This window comes from Styela clava, chromosome 12 (genome assembly GCF_964204865.1).
Source record: "Styela clava chromosome 12, kaStyClav1.hap1.2, whole genome shotgun sequence".
Lineage (NCBI taxonomy): Eukaryota > Metazoa > Chordata > Ascidiacea > Stolidobranchia > Styelidae > Styela > Styela clava.
The window spans coordinates 16,175,009-16,192,113 of NC_135261.1; the positions used below are offsets into that span (position 1 = coordinate 16,175,009).

General features: G+C 36.1%; 4 protein-coding genes across 6 annotated transcripts in view; 2 read left to right on the forward strand and 2 right to left on the reverse strand.

Moving 5' to 3' along the window:
• Positions 1 to 228: 228 nt before the first annotated feature.
• On the reverse strand, positions 229 to 4,336 carry LOC120330088 (uncharacterized). 2 transcript variants are annotated; one of them, XM_078118546.1, is made up of 7 exons: positions 4,180 to 4,336; positions 3,851 to 4,063; positions 2,730 to 2,857; positions 2,118 to 2,258; positions 1,035 to 1,177; positions 773 to 958; positions 229 to 696 (listed from the first exon to the last, which is right to left on the reverse strand). In XM_078118546.1, the coding sequence occupies exons 1-7, from the start codon at positions 4,272 to 4,274 to the stop codon at positions 670 to 672; spliced, it is 933 nt and encodes a 310-aa protein (XP_077974672.1). In that variant the 5' UTR covers positions 4,275 to 4,336; the 3' UTR covers positions 229 to 669. The 2 variants fall into 2 exon arrangements, with proteins under 2 accessions (XP_077974672.1, XP_077974673.1); XM_078118547.1 differs by lacking the exons at positions 3,851 to 4,063; positions 4,180 to 4,336 and adding an exon at positions 3,165 to 3,624 and having other exon boundaries at positions 234 to 696.
• A 466-nt stretch (positions 4,337 to 4,802) lies between these two features.
• LOC120330439 (uncharacterized) lies at positions 4,803 to 8,946 on the forward strand. Its single transcript, XM_078118545.1, has 5 exons — positions 4,803 to 5,486; positions 5,885 to 6,174; positions 6,638 to 6,749; positions 7,488 to 7,615; positions 8,095 to 8,946. Exons 1-5 carry the CDS (start codon positions 4,922 to 4,924, stop codon positions 8,356 to 8,358), a joined length of 1,359 nt encoding a protein of 452 aa, XP_077974671.1. The 5' UTR covers positions 4,803 to 4,921; the 3' UTR covers positions 8,359 to 8,946.
• On the reverse strand, positions 8,534 to 11,923 carry LOC120329678 (uncharacterized). The gene is made up of 6 exons (XM_039396413.2): positions 11,875 to 11,923; positions 11,402 to 11,732; positions 10,764 to 10,849; positions 10,390 to 10,674; positions 9,752 to 9,885; positions 8,534 to 9,352 (listed from the first exon to the last, which is right to left on the reverse strand). The coding sequence occupies exons 1-6, from the start codon at positions 11,895 to 11,897 to the stop codon at positions 9,072 to 9,074; spliced, it is 1,140 nt and encodes a 379-aa protein (XP_039252347.2). The 5' UTR covers positions 11,898 to 11,923; the 3' UTR covers positions 8,534 to 9,071.
• A 3,520-nt stretch (positions 11,924 to 15,443) lies between these two features.
• Positions 15,444 to 17,105, forward strand: part of LOC120330337 (uncharacterized) — a 29,115-nt gene continuing 27,453 nt past the window's right edge. Inside the window, exons 1-2 of one of the 2 annotated variants that reach the window (XM_039397244.2) lie at positions 15,444 to 15,661; positions 16,406 to 16,440. In XM_039397244.2, coding sequence (XP_039253178.2) covers positions 16,437 to 16,440 — 4 coding nt within the window. In that variant the 5' untranslated portion in view covers positions 15,444 to 15,661; positions 16,406 to 16,436. The remainder of the gene's footprint in view (positions 15,662 to 16,405; positions 16,441 to 17,105) is intronic. The other variant, XM_039397243.2, reaches the window with a different exon arrangement.

Sequence of the window (17,105 nt, forward strand, 5' to 3'; positions counted from 1 at the left end):
TGCATGCAAAAGTTGGGCTGTTCACATAATTTTTCTCTCCGTCGATATGAGAATCTATTTGAATTGAATTGTCGTTTTATAACATGTTACTGTGATATTTATTGTTTAATAAACAAATCATAATAACAAACTGTAAGTTGTGTTTATTGCACTTCAATTAAAATGTATCACCATCAGGATCTACATAACGTTGATGACCCATTGCGTCATATTTTGATTATGGATATAAACAATTGGTGGGGAAGTGCCTTCAATGTCTGTCGGAAATTATTTTACAAAAATTTATCTTTCTTATGTTTGCCAACTTATGAATTATTCCAAGGTTGCTATGGTAATAAGCACTTCTTATTAGATATAAATGGGTTTACAATGCGTAAATTAGATTAGCCGTGAGCATTGTTGTCACGGAAATGTTTTGGCAAATCTGCTGAATTTCTGTCATATTTCCTGTATAGTGTCATTTTTGTACACTGGTGAAGAGGTTGATTCGGCGAACACATCTATGAAATATCTTTTCTCGCTAACCAATGAAATGTCAGCTAATGAGGTGTCATTCAGGCTTGCAGTGGCACGCATCGTTATACAGTTATAAATTGTGAATTCTCTGGCACCCAGAAGATTTCTCAACCATCTGAATTCTTGAGACTTTGAACTGTCGCACTGAACAATTTACGTGTCTTGAATCATCCCACACACCTAAATGAAAGAATAAATGAATCAAAAACTATTCAACATCTGCTGTTTCAATACCCCAGTAAAGTGTGTATGTTACCCAAACATAGAAGATCGCGGCGCCTTCGCTGACGTCACAAACGCTTCTCAAATCAAAACCCGCCAAAAGTTCTTGAACACGTGATGCGACTTCTGGTTTAACGTGATGTCGATCGAATCGCATCATGAGATTTTTCAGTGCGTTCTTCCCTCGTTGACTCAGAAGGGTTTTGATTGCCTGCCAACGCTGCAATGAAGAAAGGGTAAAGTGGCCCGTGGAAGTATATATATAGCCAATATATAACAAGCATAATCCTACGTACACGTAAGTCCTTTTCTTCCTTCACTCCTAGTAGCAAGTAAGTGCAGAGCATCACTGTATGTACCATCCGGGGTGGTTTTCCATAGCTTCGCAGTTCAGACACCACACTTTGCCGAAGGTCTCTAACAGCTGCCCGAATTCTCTCTAAATAAAAAATTAAGCCGTTCGAAATGAGGGTATAGTTGGATACGTGGACACACTCATATCCTGATCTGTCTAATTCACATCGGTATGGACTGTCTATTTCGAAAGCAATTTAGAGCACTTCATATCATGGCAAATAGGACTACACATCAACGGCTCCAAAACGGAATACATGCTTTTCAATCAGGACAATGAAGAATTGAAAACGATAGGTGGAGATGTGCTGAACCAAGTAGAGGACTTTCGATATTTGGGAGAATGAGTAAATACCTGTTCAAAAGATATAAATACCAGAATTGGAATGGCCTGGTCAGCACTATCCAAACTAGAAAAAATTTGGAAATCGGGATTGAGGGAAGAACTAAAGATAAAGTTTTTCAGAGCTGTAGTTGAAACTGTTCTTTTAAATGGATCAGAAACGTGGACTCTCACAAAGGCAACAAGCAAGAAGCTGGACGGCGCATACATAAAAATGCCTAGAGTAGTTAAAAAAGTAACATGGCAGGACAAAATTCCAAACAAAACACTATATGGTAAACTACCAAGCATCACAACCATTATAAAGGAGAGACGCCTTAGATTCAGTGTCCACTGCTATAGAAACAAGAAAGAAATCGTACATAAACTGATCCTATGGGAACCAAAACATGGGAAAAGAAGCGTGGGCAGACAGCGACGTACATACATCGATCAACTTGAACAGGACACGGGAATACCCCGGGAGAATCTTGCCAGTGAAATGGAGGACAGGGAAAGTTGGAAGAAGATTGTTATAGCAAATGTTCGACTGCGGTCGCATTGAAGTGAAGTCATATCATGTCATCCGCATCCAGAAAAGCCATTTTGGGGAAAGTTATTATCGTATTGAACGTAATTCCAAAATCGCGACTTGTCTAGCAATTGTGTTCTTCATCACACAAAACGATTGTAGGCTACTTACCCATATCCGCAATTTGCCGTATGCATCTTGATGCATGATAAATTTCATCTCTCAATTCTGCTTGATAGCCGTCGAACCTTGCCCACTCAATAGCGTCTTCTAGCTTCGTTACGTCATTGCTGGCAACAGCATCACTCAACTCTTTAATGTGTACAATAAAATAGCTAGGATTGACATGGGAATAAAACCCATAAATTAAAATTAAAAGTGTTTGTCAACATCAACGTTTTTGCAGAATACCTGAAGTTGAAAGTCAATAGCGTCAATTGATAAAATTATTTGAAGTAATAGCAAAATTACGAAATCGGAACAAAGATTGCTTTTGAAAAGGAGTAGGATACAATCTAAAATTCGAGCTTAGTTTTGTACTTTTGTCGAAAAAACGGACCGTGCAGAGCAAGCCTGGAGTAGAAATGTAAGGGCATTGCACCACAAAACCCACTCAAGTCACTCAAATATATGTTTTGAAATAGCAATGTACCTAGTATGAATCGAGAGTTGAATTTGATTACAGTAAAAATTCCTCTTTTGGCGTTACATTAATTCAACACCAGTATCGCATTATTATTTGATGACAGCAACTTTTTATCAAATAGACTACAAATAACTCGCCTGTTTTCCGTTTTTTCAGAAGTTCTTCATTCGTGCATATTGTTTCAATTACGGCAATTTCGAGTCGTCTTCCGGCCGTGTCATCATCATTGACCGCTTGATCATTGCTATTCTCAGGAGGCAGTTCTCTGAAATAAAACGTTAAAATTCCAATTATTTAACATTTTGATGAGCCTTTGACGTTTTTAAAATAGATTTTCTAATATACCGTCGCATGATATCTAAAATTATGAGATAGCGACGGCAACCTCTTCTGTCTAAATAAATAAATAACTGTCTTAATAAACAACCCAATTGAGAACGCTGGGTATTCTTTAATTAAAATATGATTTGTGAAGCTCTAATATATTACTTTCAATGGCCACATGCGTATAGGTTACACATATGATATAATCACAGCATCATTTATAGAATGATTTATCAAGAATACTATACCTGTAGAAATTTTCACTTTCTACGTCTATTGCATTTAACACTTTATCTATTTCACTATAAAAACGACGAATTCGTTTGTCCATTCCTATGCACAAACTCAATCAGTTTGATGATGCATCACCTCGTAAATTTACTCAATCACTGCGACAAATTTTCATCGATTATAAATATATTGCCCGCAATCGGTTCGCTTTAATACCAATTATACTTCTCCTCGATCAGCTGTACAAAGTCATTTAAACCACTCGTTTCAGAGATCGTTTCGTCGCCAAAAAGGAAAGAGAGTTAGCCACTACGATCTCAGTTATTGAACAACGCCTTTGTCGCTAAAATAACAACACTGTGACACGGCGACACTTCAGATTTACAAGTACATTCAATTCGTGATTCCCAGTTTTAATGGCGTGTGTCCGGTTAAGGGGAAAAGAGCATACCTAACCATTGTTGTACCAAACATGATCAACTAACGCCGAAACCCACAATTCTAACGGTGGAATGTTGACTATTAGCGAACGGAATCGAGAGTACGCACCACGAATACTCAAATGCCCTGATAATTCATGATTTGACATTGGAAATACAAACAGCGAGTTTCAACACAGAATGGTAAAATATTATGGAGACCAAAACATCATCTTATTACTTGTTACAGTTTATTCAACTTTATTGTATAGTTGCTATCTCACCCAAATGCATTGCCAGGAATATAGTTCAAGTTAGAATTGTTCTCAGCAGAACCCTTGTGCTCCAAAATTGAATCATTCGATGATACAAGTTTTAGATCACTGTTTGAAACAAAGGATGTATTTTTGTACTTTTCTTCTGGTATTTCCCTTCCATCATCATTCTGTGTCATTTGAAAACTTTGATTTTTCTTTTTTAGACAGTATTTCACCAACCTGTAAAAGTAATGGTTATGAATATTCATATATATACTAGACAAGTGTACTGTAAGTCGAACTAACTTCACTAACATTTCTATTCAGTATTTTACAAATGAGAATTCGCATCTCACCTGCAATGTATCCATATACACGCTAATTTGAGTAAGAATGATACAGCTAATGCTGGCATACCGATAGCTAACATAAGCCATATCGCATTTCTCATTCTTTCGAATCATTCAGAAGAATATTCAAATGAATTGATTTTTCATCACACTATCATGGAGTCGTAATAATAATGAATAATCTAATGGCATGCTATATTGGTTTATGATGTTTATTCGGAAATCAGCAACAACAGCGTAAAGAAATTATTCTGATTGTCCCGATTTTGACCTTCTCATTCGATGTGATCATGAAGCGTGATTAATTGACTGATGCGCGAAGGACGACGGCTTTAGTTTGCATTTACAAACACAAAACTATAACACAGATTTATTGAAATCCTGGTTTCATTCCTAATTCAAATACATTCTGGAATCTTATTTCAAAAACTACATCTAAGATATTAAATGAGTATTACTTGTCGACACGAAAATGTCTATTGCTTTTTTGAAGATTGTTTGGCGCGATCCCGTGAACGCCCATATTTCATTTTAGGCGTATAATTTAGTTTAGTAAAACCACAATAAATTTGAAATCGTTTTGTGTACTTATTGCATATTACAAATCTGCTATACTAACAAAGATTGAATCATTCTCGCGTGCATACTTGACAGTTCCATTGTGTGTACAATATCAGTTCTCAATATCTATCTACATCGTTCAGTAATAATTCGCAGCTGTAGATGGAATATAAGTAATTGAGTAAATATGTCAATTTCTAGATATTTTATAGCAATTGTGTTGGTATTTATTGCGGGCCTGGCACTTCTATTTGCGTATTTTCCCAGTCCCTTGAAACTTGTGCAGCAGCAAGACCAACTCCGGGCGAATGTAAATTCCGGCAAGACTTTCGACAACGAGTCTGCAACACAGGACAACCCTACTGTGAGTAGTGGTAATATCCCCGAACCAAATAGCCCATTAAAAGACACTACTGTGAACGAAAATGTAAAGAGTTTGAAAGCTAAAAACAGAACAACGAATTCCCGAAAATCTTTAGAAGCAGAGTCAGATAAGGGTACCTTTCAAAAGTCAGTGACAACAAAAACTACAAATACCACCAAAAGTCCTGAGAACGAAATACATGTAACAAAAGGCAGAGTTGAAAAAAATGAAACGTTGGGTGCACTGGAAGCTACAAATGATAAAATTAAAGCCAATATGGCTAAAATGTCAAAATTCGCGAATGACACTAAAAGTTTGAAGAAAGAAAGAAACGCAACAAGACTAGTGAACAACGTCAAAGAAGAATCAAAGTCAATTGTATCAGGAGGTAAAAACAATAAAATAGCTAAAATAAATAAAATGGCGGAGAATATTAGATTTAACAAAACATCATCGTAAATGGAGACAAACGTGAATTTTGTTGTTAAAATAGGTACCATCAACTTTGTTACATATGAAAGGATAATATTGCAAATGCGCAATGGGAGTCGATGGCGTCTATACCTCTATTTGAGTGTTTATTATTACTCGTAAAAAGTTTTTGCCAATTTATACAGACTGATTGGCATCAGACAAATGTGACATGTTTTTAACATTGCTTACGTTTCTAACCATATCAAACGCGAGTTTATATTATTATCAATGACTGAGTATGCAAAGGATCTTTAACTATGTGTGACAAAAAAGCTTACGATTCTGCAGTTGTAACAATCTTTCTCTTTCTAGTAAAAGCGCATATTCAAGATAAGATGAGACAGCTCCATTTACGACATCCACCATTGCATCCAAATCACTCTCAATATCATGCTGATTTTTTGAATAACTATCGCCATCTATATCACGAACAACATCAAAAGCACGAACTTCGTCATTTCACTCATCATGTGCATCGTCCATATCGCCACCAGTTCAACCATCACTTCTTTTTGAATCAATTTATTTATAAGCTGAAAGGCGTCCGATTTTGTGTCTTTCAATATGTCAAAAAAAAATGCTCACTGCATGTTTTATACCAGGTGAGAAAACTTTCCTCTGACTGAGTGAAGAATTGAATTGACATGAGCACTATTGGTCGGACTATCATCTATCTCCCATTTTGGGAGCATCATCAAATAAAATTACTCTTGAACTTTCCTAAAAAAAATAAAGAAAATATCTCACTGAGAATTTGGTTGAGAGTTCGATGGAACTTCTTCAATAAAATATGCCAGCAGGTTCTCTACATACAGTGAACTATTGTCCATCATATCATATGGACAGCTATGGCAATTTTGTTCAGTTATCGACGTCATCCTTGTATTCTAAGCAAAAATCCAAAATAACGAATTAGTTGGTAATGAACGATTCAACGATAACATGCCATTTAACGATAAATATGCCATTTAATTTAGCCATAACGTCAGGTACTTGATAATATGTTGTCGATCAGTCTGCTTTTCATAACTTATTTTCTAATTTCGTTGCCAAATTTTGTTGCAGAGTATGAATTTTGAGCCTGTTACGATATTTATCGCAGATGCCCAGAACCTTATTGTACACGAAAACAAACTACATAGAAGTGGAAGTTATCACAACATACCAAAGACCAGTGGTAACGTAGTTGTTATTACTCTGTAACACCAATTCATATCATGTGCATGCCTTTATCTTTAACTACCAACCAAGTAACTTTTCAAGTTCAAACGACTAACCTTCTCTAATATTCGTCCCTATTATTTTAAGTAAGATATATGCGTAATCAAACAGCTGTGTTTTCTCTATAGTCCCGCTAGAGGAGAGGTGGGCAAGGTTTTTGAGCTATAGGGTCAATAAATTGGACCACCTAGGCTGGCGGGGCATGTGAGTGTGACGTAATAGTTACCTTTTATGAACAATATTTACAGTTTTACAAAATCAAAAGTGGAAAACAATACGCCCCAAGCCAACACTAATTTAAATTGCAATCTCGACAAATTCCTTGAGCTATTTTTAGCTAAAACATCAAATTTGGTTTCAGTTTGGTTGTGGCAGCAACAGACGGGTCAGATTGAGGTACTTAATGGGCCGGATTTGGCCCGCGGCCCGTAGTTTGCCCATGTCAGCGCCATAGCGTCGGCCCGTTTATTTTATGGACTTTACAGGTGCAAAGAAATAATGAAGATGATGGGGAACTCCTTACTAAATAGTATAAGGACATGTTATTTGCCACTCCGCGTCGGTAAACAATTTAATTTCAATAAAATTTCATAAACGTATTATTGTGCGCAATCTCTCTTGGGCTAAAATTTAAGAGGAAAAGATATTTTGTTTCAGAGGTTGATTATAAGTATTTATTTAATTTTGTTTGTAGGCTCGTTTAAAGTATGTATGGAAAACTACAGTTGGGGACCGAAGAAAATATTTTTGTCCATTCGGGTTGAAAATCACTGGAACAGTCTTGTTATGAATATGTCTCATTATCATGGATACACAACTCTGGTAGGTCTAAGATTTCAATACAAATGTATCAAAGTACTTTAATTAGTTTCTGTATTTGTTCAGTTTCATCTTCTAGATGCCAAGCTTTTGCCACCAATGCCAGAAATTGGACGTGGAGCGTCGGCTTCCGAGTTTGTTTGTATTATAATCGTAGCAATAACTCAACGATTACGTTAACAATTGAACCATACCCGAATGTTTTTTTTTTCACTCAGACAAATTTTGAAGCATGGTCATAACCATTTACTCGTATTCATGTTATCATTTTTAAAATTGTATTTCCAAAATTATGTATAATTCAAGATAACTCAGTAGTAGTTTTCTTGGTTCGTATATTAGGGATTTCTCTGAAGTCGGGGTCCGGGAAACTAGTCATTGCCGATGGATTATAGTAATTTGGCGGCTTTTGTTTTCTACTTCTTCTAGCAAAGTCAGTTTCCTAATCAATAGTATTTGACAATTTTTCTCATCTCTCGCAGGGGCGAATAAGGAATTTGGAGTTAGAAGTTCGTACTATGGTCACGCAGTTGAGTCAGAAAAGAGCAGCTGCTGCAACTGACCTTATTCTTTCAGAGGACAAAATAGAATTCAGTATATGGATGACATGGGTGGTGTTGATTGTGTCGTTGATAACATATATCTTGGAAGTTATAGAAATTCATCGAATATTCAGAATCGCTGAGGCAACAAGAACTTTCTCTATGGATCAAATTGGGAGAAGACGATTGTTGACCAGTAAATAATGTATATATACTATGATTTTGCAACTTATATCGAGCTTTTATAGTCCATTTTGATTCTAAGTTTTGTACACATTCAGAGTCCCGGTGATGTATTCTCATATCGTTGTCAAACGATAGCTAGATTGTGCTATATACTTTGACTTATACCAGCTTATTTAAAAATTAACACCAGTCGCTTTGTGATGTAAGTTTATCATTGCGACTTGTCGTCAATATCATTGGTTTATACATAATGGCATTTACATAATGAGAATTCAATAGAATTGTTTGCATTCAAAGGAAGTCGTCATATGTACCCTGATATAGAGGCTTATGGGGAAATGTACGTGTTGTTGGAAAGGCCTTTTTACTCTTGGAACGCTGAGTTTAGTTAAATATATATATATTGCAAGGTAAACCGATACTGATTACTGTATAACTAACTTTGCACACGAACACTGTACTTGGAACATCCGAGACTTCATACTTTTGTACTCACATACAAATGCACCAATCGACGTTTACAGTTATGGACATTCTCACTTAAAGATATTTGCAACGTATTAAATGCAAAAATTTTGTCATTAGCAAAAAACGCTTTGTATAGTACCAGTTCTATGGGTTTCTATGTGTGTTTTAAGGTGCAATCTTAATCCGCTCTATTGCGGATTGTTTTCCATACGATCAAATTCTAAATACAATTGACGAAATTTAAAGTTTAATTTACTTCACATTCAAAGTGTTTGTTTTGAATCATTAACACCCGTCGAACTCAGATCGCCGGTACTTTTGAAGGTTTTCATGTGAAGGCTTGGCATTCTGGCCGATTTTGTTCTGATGGTCGCCAGCCGTTGTAGGAGTGATCTGGGCGGACTTTTACTGCGAAAGGTCTCCGAAGGAAAGATAGGGAGATGAACGTCCACTGGCTCATTAGGGTTGAGCAGAAATTGTTTCCAAAATCTTGGATCATTGTTACATAAGTCTGCATCTGATTTTTTCACGCGACCAAGAATACCTGTAAAGAAATAGGTATGTGTTACAAGCATTATACATGTGAATAATATAATCACAAACAATTTCCCCTCGGATTTCTTCAGTTTGGTGGACGGCTGGACGCTATATACTAATGCTTAGAGACTTGGAACTATATGCTATTTTTGATATATCGGGTTCAAAAAATATGCCCACAACTATAACTCAAGTTGTAATATTTCAACGGAGAATTCCAAACTGGAAAGATTCCAGATTTTCTAAAAAATAGCAGAGACGTATGTATAAGTGGGTGCTTGTATAGAGCCTTGTTCAAATTAGACTTCTTTTGAACTAGTTTTGTATTGTTCATATGCAGAGTTCAAAGTTTATTACATGAAACGTCGGAATTATATGCCTCTCAACCCTTTGATTTTCTACTTACATCCCTGAGTTGAAACGTTGATATAACCAATTCGTTTCTTTCCGTGAGAAGTTTGTGCTTCAACTGTAAATGTAATCATTTTCTCCATCAGCATGTCAGCATTAAATCCACGGATGATAAATATGTGGCCCCACCTAGAATGAGAATTGGAGGACTGTGTCAATATTAATATTTTCTGGGACCTGGGTTCACTAAAACTGCAAAACATGTGTAGCTTTAAACTGGAGAAAGAGCAGAAATCTAGGTACTCCCGTAGTATGTGAACCAAGTAGTATGTGTACCAGGTTGGGGTTAGGCCATGATTTCAGGTACAAATACTACGGGAGTCACATGGCTGGTCACCGAACTCGTATTAGAACTAAATTAGAGAAAATCAAATTGGAATCAAATTATGGCCTAACCCTAACTTGGTACACATACTATGTTCAGGTGTCCGCCATCTTGGTGCACATACTACAGGGGCGCCGAAATATATGGATTATATACGAATTTCACATGTAATATTTGCCAAAATGCGTAACTATAAATATTTATCTGTCGAAATGAAAATTTATTAAACAACAGTTTCTTGACCTCCATTTTTATTACCTCCCTAATGCCACTGATTTTTACACAATATATACATAAAATTTGTGTACCTTGTCACGTTGTTATAATTGGGTTTTGTATAAGGTGTGGACATTCCGGATCCATACAGCTCACTATCCGGTTGCACCGCACAGACAACTCTCGATTTGAGTTTTCTGTCATGGCTGTGAATCCATTTGTGTAAATTTGTTGCTCCGACTACCATTATTCTAAGCTCAACTCTGCATTTTTTGTTTTTCTTTTTTTCATCATTTTGTACAAGGAGCGATGGAAATGCTTTTAGGTCGTTTTGATCTTTGTACTCAAATTTTGATATATTGTCTTCAGAGTCTCCGCTAAAACAGTTGAATTAAATTAAATTATATATTGATAAATAAAATAAAAACACGTTATTACTGTATTATTTATATATTTATAAACTTACAACAAACTTATGAGGGAGCCGTGGTCGTCGTGGCGTTTCTTCTTTTTGAATTCAAAGTACTGAACGCGAAGATGAAGAAGCGGAGGCTAGAAATATGAACCTCAAAATATAATTGCTCATCGATCATACTGTAAAACGGATGTTACAAAATCACCGGAAGATACAATATGAACACAGGCGATTGAAGCGATTTTCAAAACAAATTATACGAGTGCACAAAATCTTTGTTCCAAAAAAACTAAACGTAGTTTCTGCATAGGATATTTCCTGATGAAATTTGCTCAAGTATAATACTATACTGACTACAATACTAATTCAATGAAATAAATGTCTTGAAATTTATAATTTAAATATAGGAGATAAGTTCACAGACCAGTTCCAAGTGACGTCAAGCCTTGTGCCAAATTGATTCAAGCAAGGGCGGATCCGTATGTGTGCAATCGTTGTTGGACATATTTAGCATGTCAAGCCAAAAGCAAATTGGCACTGTGTTCATGGCCGAAGATTTTGACACCTTATTTGATTCAAATTAAACCCAGTTCAGATCAAAGCATTTTACATGGAAGAATTCCTCTGAAAATTCTTAGAAATAAATATTCCTATGCCCCCAAGTTCTAATAGGAATTAGAATTGCTTACCATATTTTTTCTCCTCGCCAATTCTGCCTGTTTCCTTACAGATATACTTCCCAGTCTTGCTTCAATTGAATCTACCAACCGATTAGGCCTGTAAATACCAAATGACTCTTCTTGGCGAATGAGATGCTCGTTTCGTCTTTGTGCATACTTTTGAGGGTTTTCTAGTTTAAACCGCTCACTCATTTCAAGTAACGTTTCTTTCCGTTCTTCCGAATATAATATAATCTCCTTTTCTTCGCCAGAGCGTAAGTTAGATTCAGCTTTCTCCGGTTTTTCCATATTCGTTACAACATTTTTCCATTTGTCAAGAGCGTACAAGCAATTGTCGAACCTGCGATATTCAAATGTTACTTTTTTCAAAATGTTTGTGGACACATATGAAATTGTGAATACTCAGGTTCAAAATAGCACAAGGCTAAAAGTTTATGCGATCTACAATATAGGATTCTAGGAAAAAGTTACAGAAATCTCACCCTTGAGTTTCGTTTGCATCCATGCTGAGGCGAACATGAATTCTTGATGGACCACATGAGCGACTGTTTTATTTTTTTCGCCGTTTTCAAAACCTGTTTAGAGGATGATACAACATATATACCCATGACAAAACTTTGTTTCCGTCGATTCGTAACACATGCTCACAAAAATGTTGTTTCGCTCGTCTTGAATTTGTGGTTCGCTCATACGTGAAGATTTCTTTCCAAGACATTTGCACATATATAAAATATAATATATCGTTTACCAGTTAACGTATAAATGCATATCTGCAGCTGTATGTCTTTGCAATAATTTGCTCTATAGGTCAAGATGCACATTCGGAATTGGGCTGCAAGAAGTCGTTGTGCTATAAGTAAACATAATGCAAAATACATTAGGCCTACTGTAAATAGAAATAATATGATAATAATATAATATGTAAAAAATAAATATATATATATACATATAAAATATACGAGATATAGAAAGAAATTAATAATCACCGCTAATTGTGATCACTAGCTATACAAATTGAAAGCGAACGAAGTAAATGTTTCTGTTAGTAACAGTTTTTTGACAAAAATATGGGATTGGCGTAACTATGTCGAATTATATTTCGTATTGTAATTTGAGATAATAATTCAATCCCTTTTTTGTCAAATCCCACTTTCATAGCTGGCCAATATGAATAAATTGGGTTCAATACGGTACTCACTAATCTTCATTATTCATCTCCAAATTGGGTGTTATCGATCCTGAAGCAAATCGAAGATAGACAATATTAACACGAGAGCAGAATAGTCCACACTGAGAGAACATTTTTCCAGAGCAGCCTTATGCGGAAGAAATTTCTGTTAATGTATAGATTTTTGAGAGAACGATTGACATGAGGCTACCAGGGGTGGGCAAGGTCTTTTAACCAGGGGCCGAAAATTTTGCCCACATAGTCTGGCGGGCCATGTAAGTGTGACGTGCAAAGTTACATTTTATGAATAATATTTACAGTGTTACATAGCAAAGGTGGAAAACAATACGCCTCGTGTGAAAACTGGATTTGACCGCATTCTCAACAATTTCTTGGGCTATTTTTAGCTAGAACATCAAAATTTGATTTCAGTTTGGTTGTGGCTGCATCAGGCGGGCCAGATTGAATTACCCAATGGGCCGGAGTTGGTCCGCGGGCCGTACTTTGCCCATGGTTGACGAAAAAATAAAAATAAATCTCTCTCTGTCTGGGCTACAAATACTTGAGGTTTTTGTACACTTCATAGCTCTAAACAGGTGAGCCATATAAGACGCCCCATGCAATGAGGTAGCTCAGACAATAAAAGTTTATTACCAGACCATATAAATATATATAGAAGATTGCAATGGTAAAATATATGACTAATTAAACTTTTAATACTAGTATAGTTTTGTCTCGCGAGAATGGACATTTCGAAGATTGTAACTTTCTGGAAGTGAACCTTTGTGAGCATAAAAGATTACAAAATCAGAAAATCTAACTCACCGCAATGCGTAATCAGCGCTTCGATGGCGATATATCCCTATAGGCCTATAATAATTATTAAACTTGTTTCCTCAAACAAGATTCATTTTCCACGCTACCGGGGTATTTGGACAGGCTGACGTTTTTAGATTGACCTATGTATATGAACTCTTTTTTGAAATGTGCGGAGAGATCGACTTGGAATTTAGGCCAGAGTAAAGCCCTGAATTCTTTTCTTTTCAGTAGTTTTCGATATTGGCTGTAGTGAAATTATCATTATTCAATATAATCTGGCACAATCTTCAATACACATATCCCATCAGCTACGATATCTTATCGGAATGCATTGCGCTATTTAAACTGACCAACTTGGACACAATCTATTTAGACTGCTCAATATGGGGGCAACACGCATGGAACTTTTTTGTAATGAGGGCGGGATAGGATAGGATAGGATTTACATATTTATCCCGGGGGAGAGGAAAGCCGATAAGACGGCTTATCCATATGGCGAACCACGGCCTCTCGTCCGGTTACCATTCCAAGTCGGGTATGGGATTAGTTTTTACTGTATTTTTTTGTTTTCGGAAGCATGGACTTGGTGGTGGAGGAAGCCGTAACCGACCAGCGGCTACGTGAACCACCCAACGACGGCGAGGGCTATTGCGAGAATGCAGCTTTGCGCATGCAAACTTTTGTAAGGACGAATTTTGGCGAGAATGTAGTTTATTGTCAGAGGAATTTTGAGAGAGAAAGCATTTATGTAGTTGTAAAAATGATATTTTTCACTGAAAACATCTAGAATTTTTAGTTTATGGTCATGTTCTGTTATCATAATGATTAAGTATGCGATTCATTGTGAATCGTGTTCTGGTTACAGGGTTATGAAGATTTTAGTAGCCTGGATTTAAAACTTGAAAATTCCAAGTATTTCATTAATAAATTAGATATTAGAACTATGCTCGCAGGTTCCCGCGACTGCTACGATATCTTCCACGGTAAAAGTGTGTAATTATCATTTTCTCGTAAAGTCAATAAACTTGACTTTGCATAAGGGCTGAAGAGTGAGTACGGTACCGTAAAATAAAGTATACATTCTACATCATCAGTAGCCTACCGTACATAGTTAGGTTCAGAAGTAAGCATAATCGTAGTCCACTGTTGTATAGACTCGTACTGCTGTACTGTCTATGACTGCATGGAGCTAATAATTCTGTATTTGATTAAAATAAGTTATTTTTACCCTAGTTCTGTAGTTCGTACAGTCCCCTAGTTTTTGACATGCGAGATAATCTTTTTCCCGGGCCGGCGGTAATGTTAATTTACTTATTAAAGCAAGCGTTTACTGTCTGAACGTTGGTAAACTATAGCTGACATGTAGGAGGAGTTGAAAGTATTCCAGTATTCCTGTATTCTGGTATTCCAAGATTCAAACCTAAGCGCAGAAGTGTATTTCCAAAGACAGAAAGAAGGATGGGATTTACATATTTATCCAGGGGGAGAGGAAAACGATAAGACGACTTTACCATATGGCGAACCACGGCCTCTCGTTCGGTTACGGTACAGTGCCATTCCATGTCGGGTACCGTACCGGTATGGGATTAGTGAGCCAGTTATATGTTTCAGATGTCTGGACCTGACAACTTAATGGTGGAGGAAGCCCTGACTGACCAGCAGGTACCTACAGTCAGACAGTGGTGAGGAGTCCAGCAATCCTCTTGCAGATAATGCCTTACTGAGTTATCAGTTGAGGAAACACTGTTAATTTTAATTATTGTTAGAGATAATTTCTGAATTTAGGCCAGAGTAAAGCCCTGAATTCTTTTCTTTTCAGTAGTTTTCGATATTGGCTGTAGTGAAATTATCATTATTCAATATAATCTGGCACAATCTTCAATACACATATCCCATCAGATTGTTTATTGCTGGTCTAAAGTTGTGAATGTTTTGCCCATATTATTATCAAGTGATTAGCTACATTTTGCAATTAGGCTTCAATTGATTTTATTGATGGGGGACATTAGCACATTGATCCTAACAGTCTTCACTTCGTTAACACCAATATTGATTATTTGTTTTGTCAATGTAAAGTTTCCTCATTTCCTAGGCAGATAGGTCAGCAGGTGCTGGTCTTGATTACTTTTAATGACTGTCAGTGGAATATTATTAGATTGTGTCACTATTATCTTGTGGATCTAGAAACCTGTTTCAATTGAGACCCTCTGGCTTGCTGCTGATCTATTTCATCTGTTGGATATCCTATGGAGTAATGCTCACAGAGGCATCTACTCTCACTGGTAAGACATTTTTAGTTTGCAAGTTTTTTATGTATAAATAGGCTCAGTGGAGTCTTTGATTTTTCACGATCCATTGTGAAATAGCATTTCTTGAGACTTTTTATTTAACTTAATTTAACTTATTTTGTTGCCTTTTCACATCTGTATATATGAAATTGATACTGAATTGCTACTTGCTGATAAATAGGACCAAAAAAATATAGTCTTTACAAATGAGGTAGACTTTCACTGGTTTAATAAACGCAGCCATTGTTGCATTTGTTATCACTTGGTTTGAATAATCTTATTACTGCCGAAATAAACTTAGAGTTATACTGTATTAATAGTATTCATTCCTGAACTATTACTAACACAAGAACAATGTTAAAAGTACGCCTATTCAATATTTCGGCATTTTTTGTGTACAGGGTGTCCATAAGGTCCCATTACAATTTTAATTTTGTTGTTTTTTGATCAATAATTGTTTAGGTATTTTTTATCTTATCTACTTACATCTATGAAAGCCAAAATAATATATGGTATCGATAAATTCCCATTGCGATTTTTAAAAAAATTTGTGGACACCCTATATGACTATGCATTCTTCTGTCTTCTGTCAATTTATCTGTGTATGTTAGGGCAAAGTAATTTTGCCTATTTGCTGGGACTTCTTGTGCAAAACATTACTATAGGTGTAGAAGTTCATCACTGATCTTCAGATAAAAATCACCAAATCTCTTCATTCTTTTTTCTACTTTTATATAGATGGGTGTTGTCAAAGACAAATTAATAGAATATGGGTAATGTGCATCCCAGTTTTCAGAAGTTTTTTTCATGCTGTGATGTATGCTGTTTGTTTGCATATATATTTGAAGTGAATTGTTGAAAAGCAATAATACGATTTTTATGCAAATTAATTTAATAATATTCATCGTATGATCAACTGCTATTTTATAATATGTTTGAACCTCACTTATTTTTATTATGCACAAAGATTGAAATTGTAACCTTCCAAGGAGGTCATAGGCGGTCATAACATATGGCCTGGGCTGGAACATTGGGGTTTGAATGCACACATTTGGCTGATAACCACAATCGTCAAGACTTTATAGTCTCGGCATAGATAGGGGAGACATGCCACCCTCCTCAAAATTTTCAACATTTTTTTTTTCAAATTGCAATTTTGCGACATTTGCAGTGAGACAAAAATTCTTATACCTTTTCCAACACAATTTTACTCTATTCTTGAGAGATTTACTAAAAATTGACTTTTCCTGGGTTGCTATCAATCATCCTTTCACTAAATGAACCAACCAAGATAGATGAAATGTCAGTTTGTATACCTTGAATGACTTTGACAGCGAAGTAAGTCTGCAGACGTCGAGAGAATTTTTAATATATATTTCTAGATATCAGTTGCTGTTTTTATCTAGCCTTGTTCGGAGCAAAAGGCATGAGTAAATGT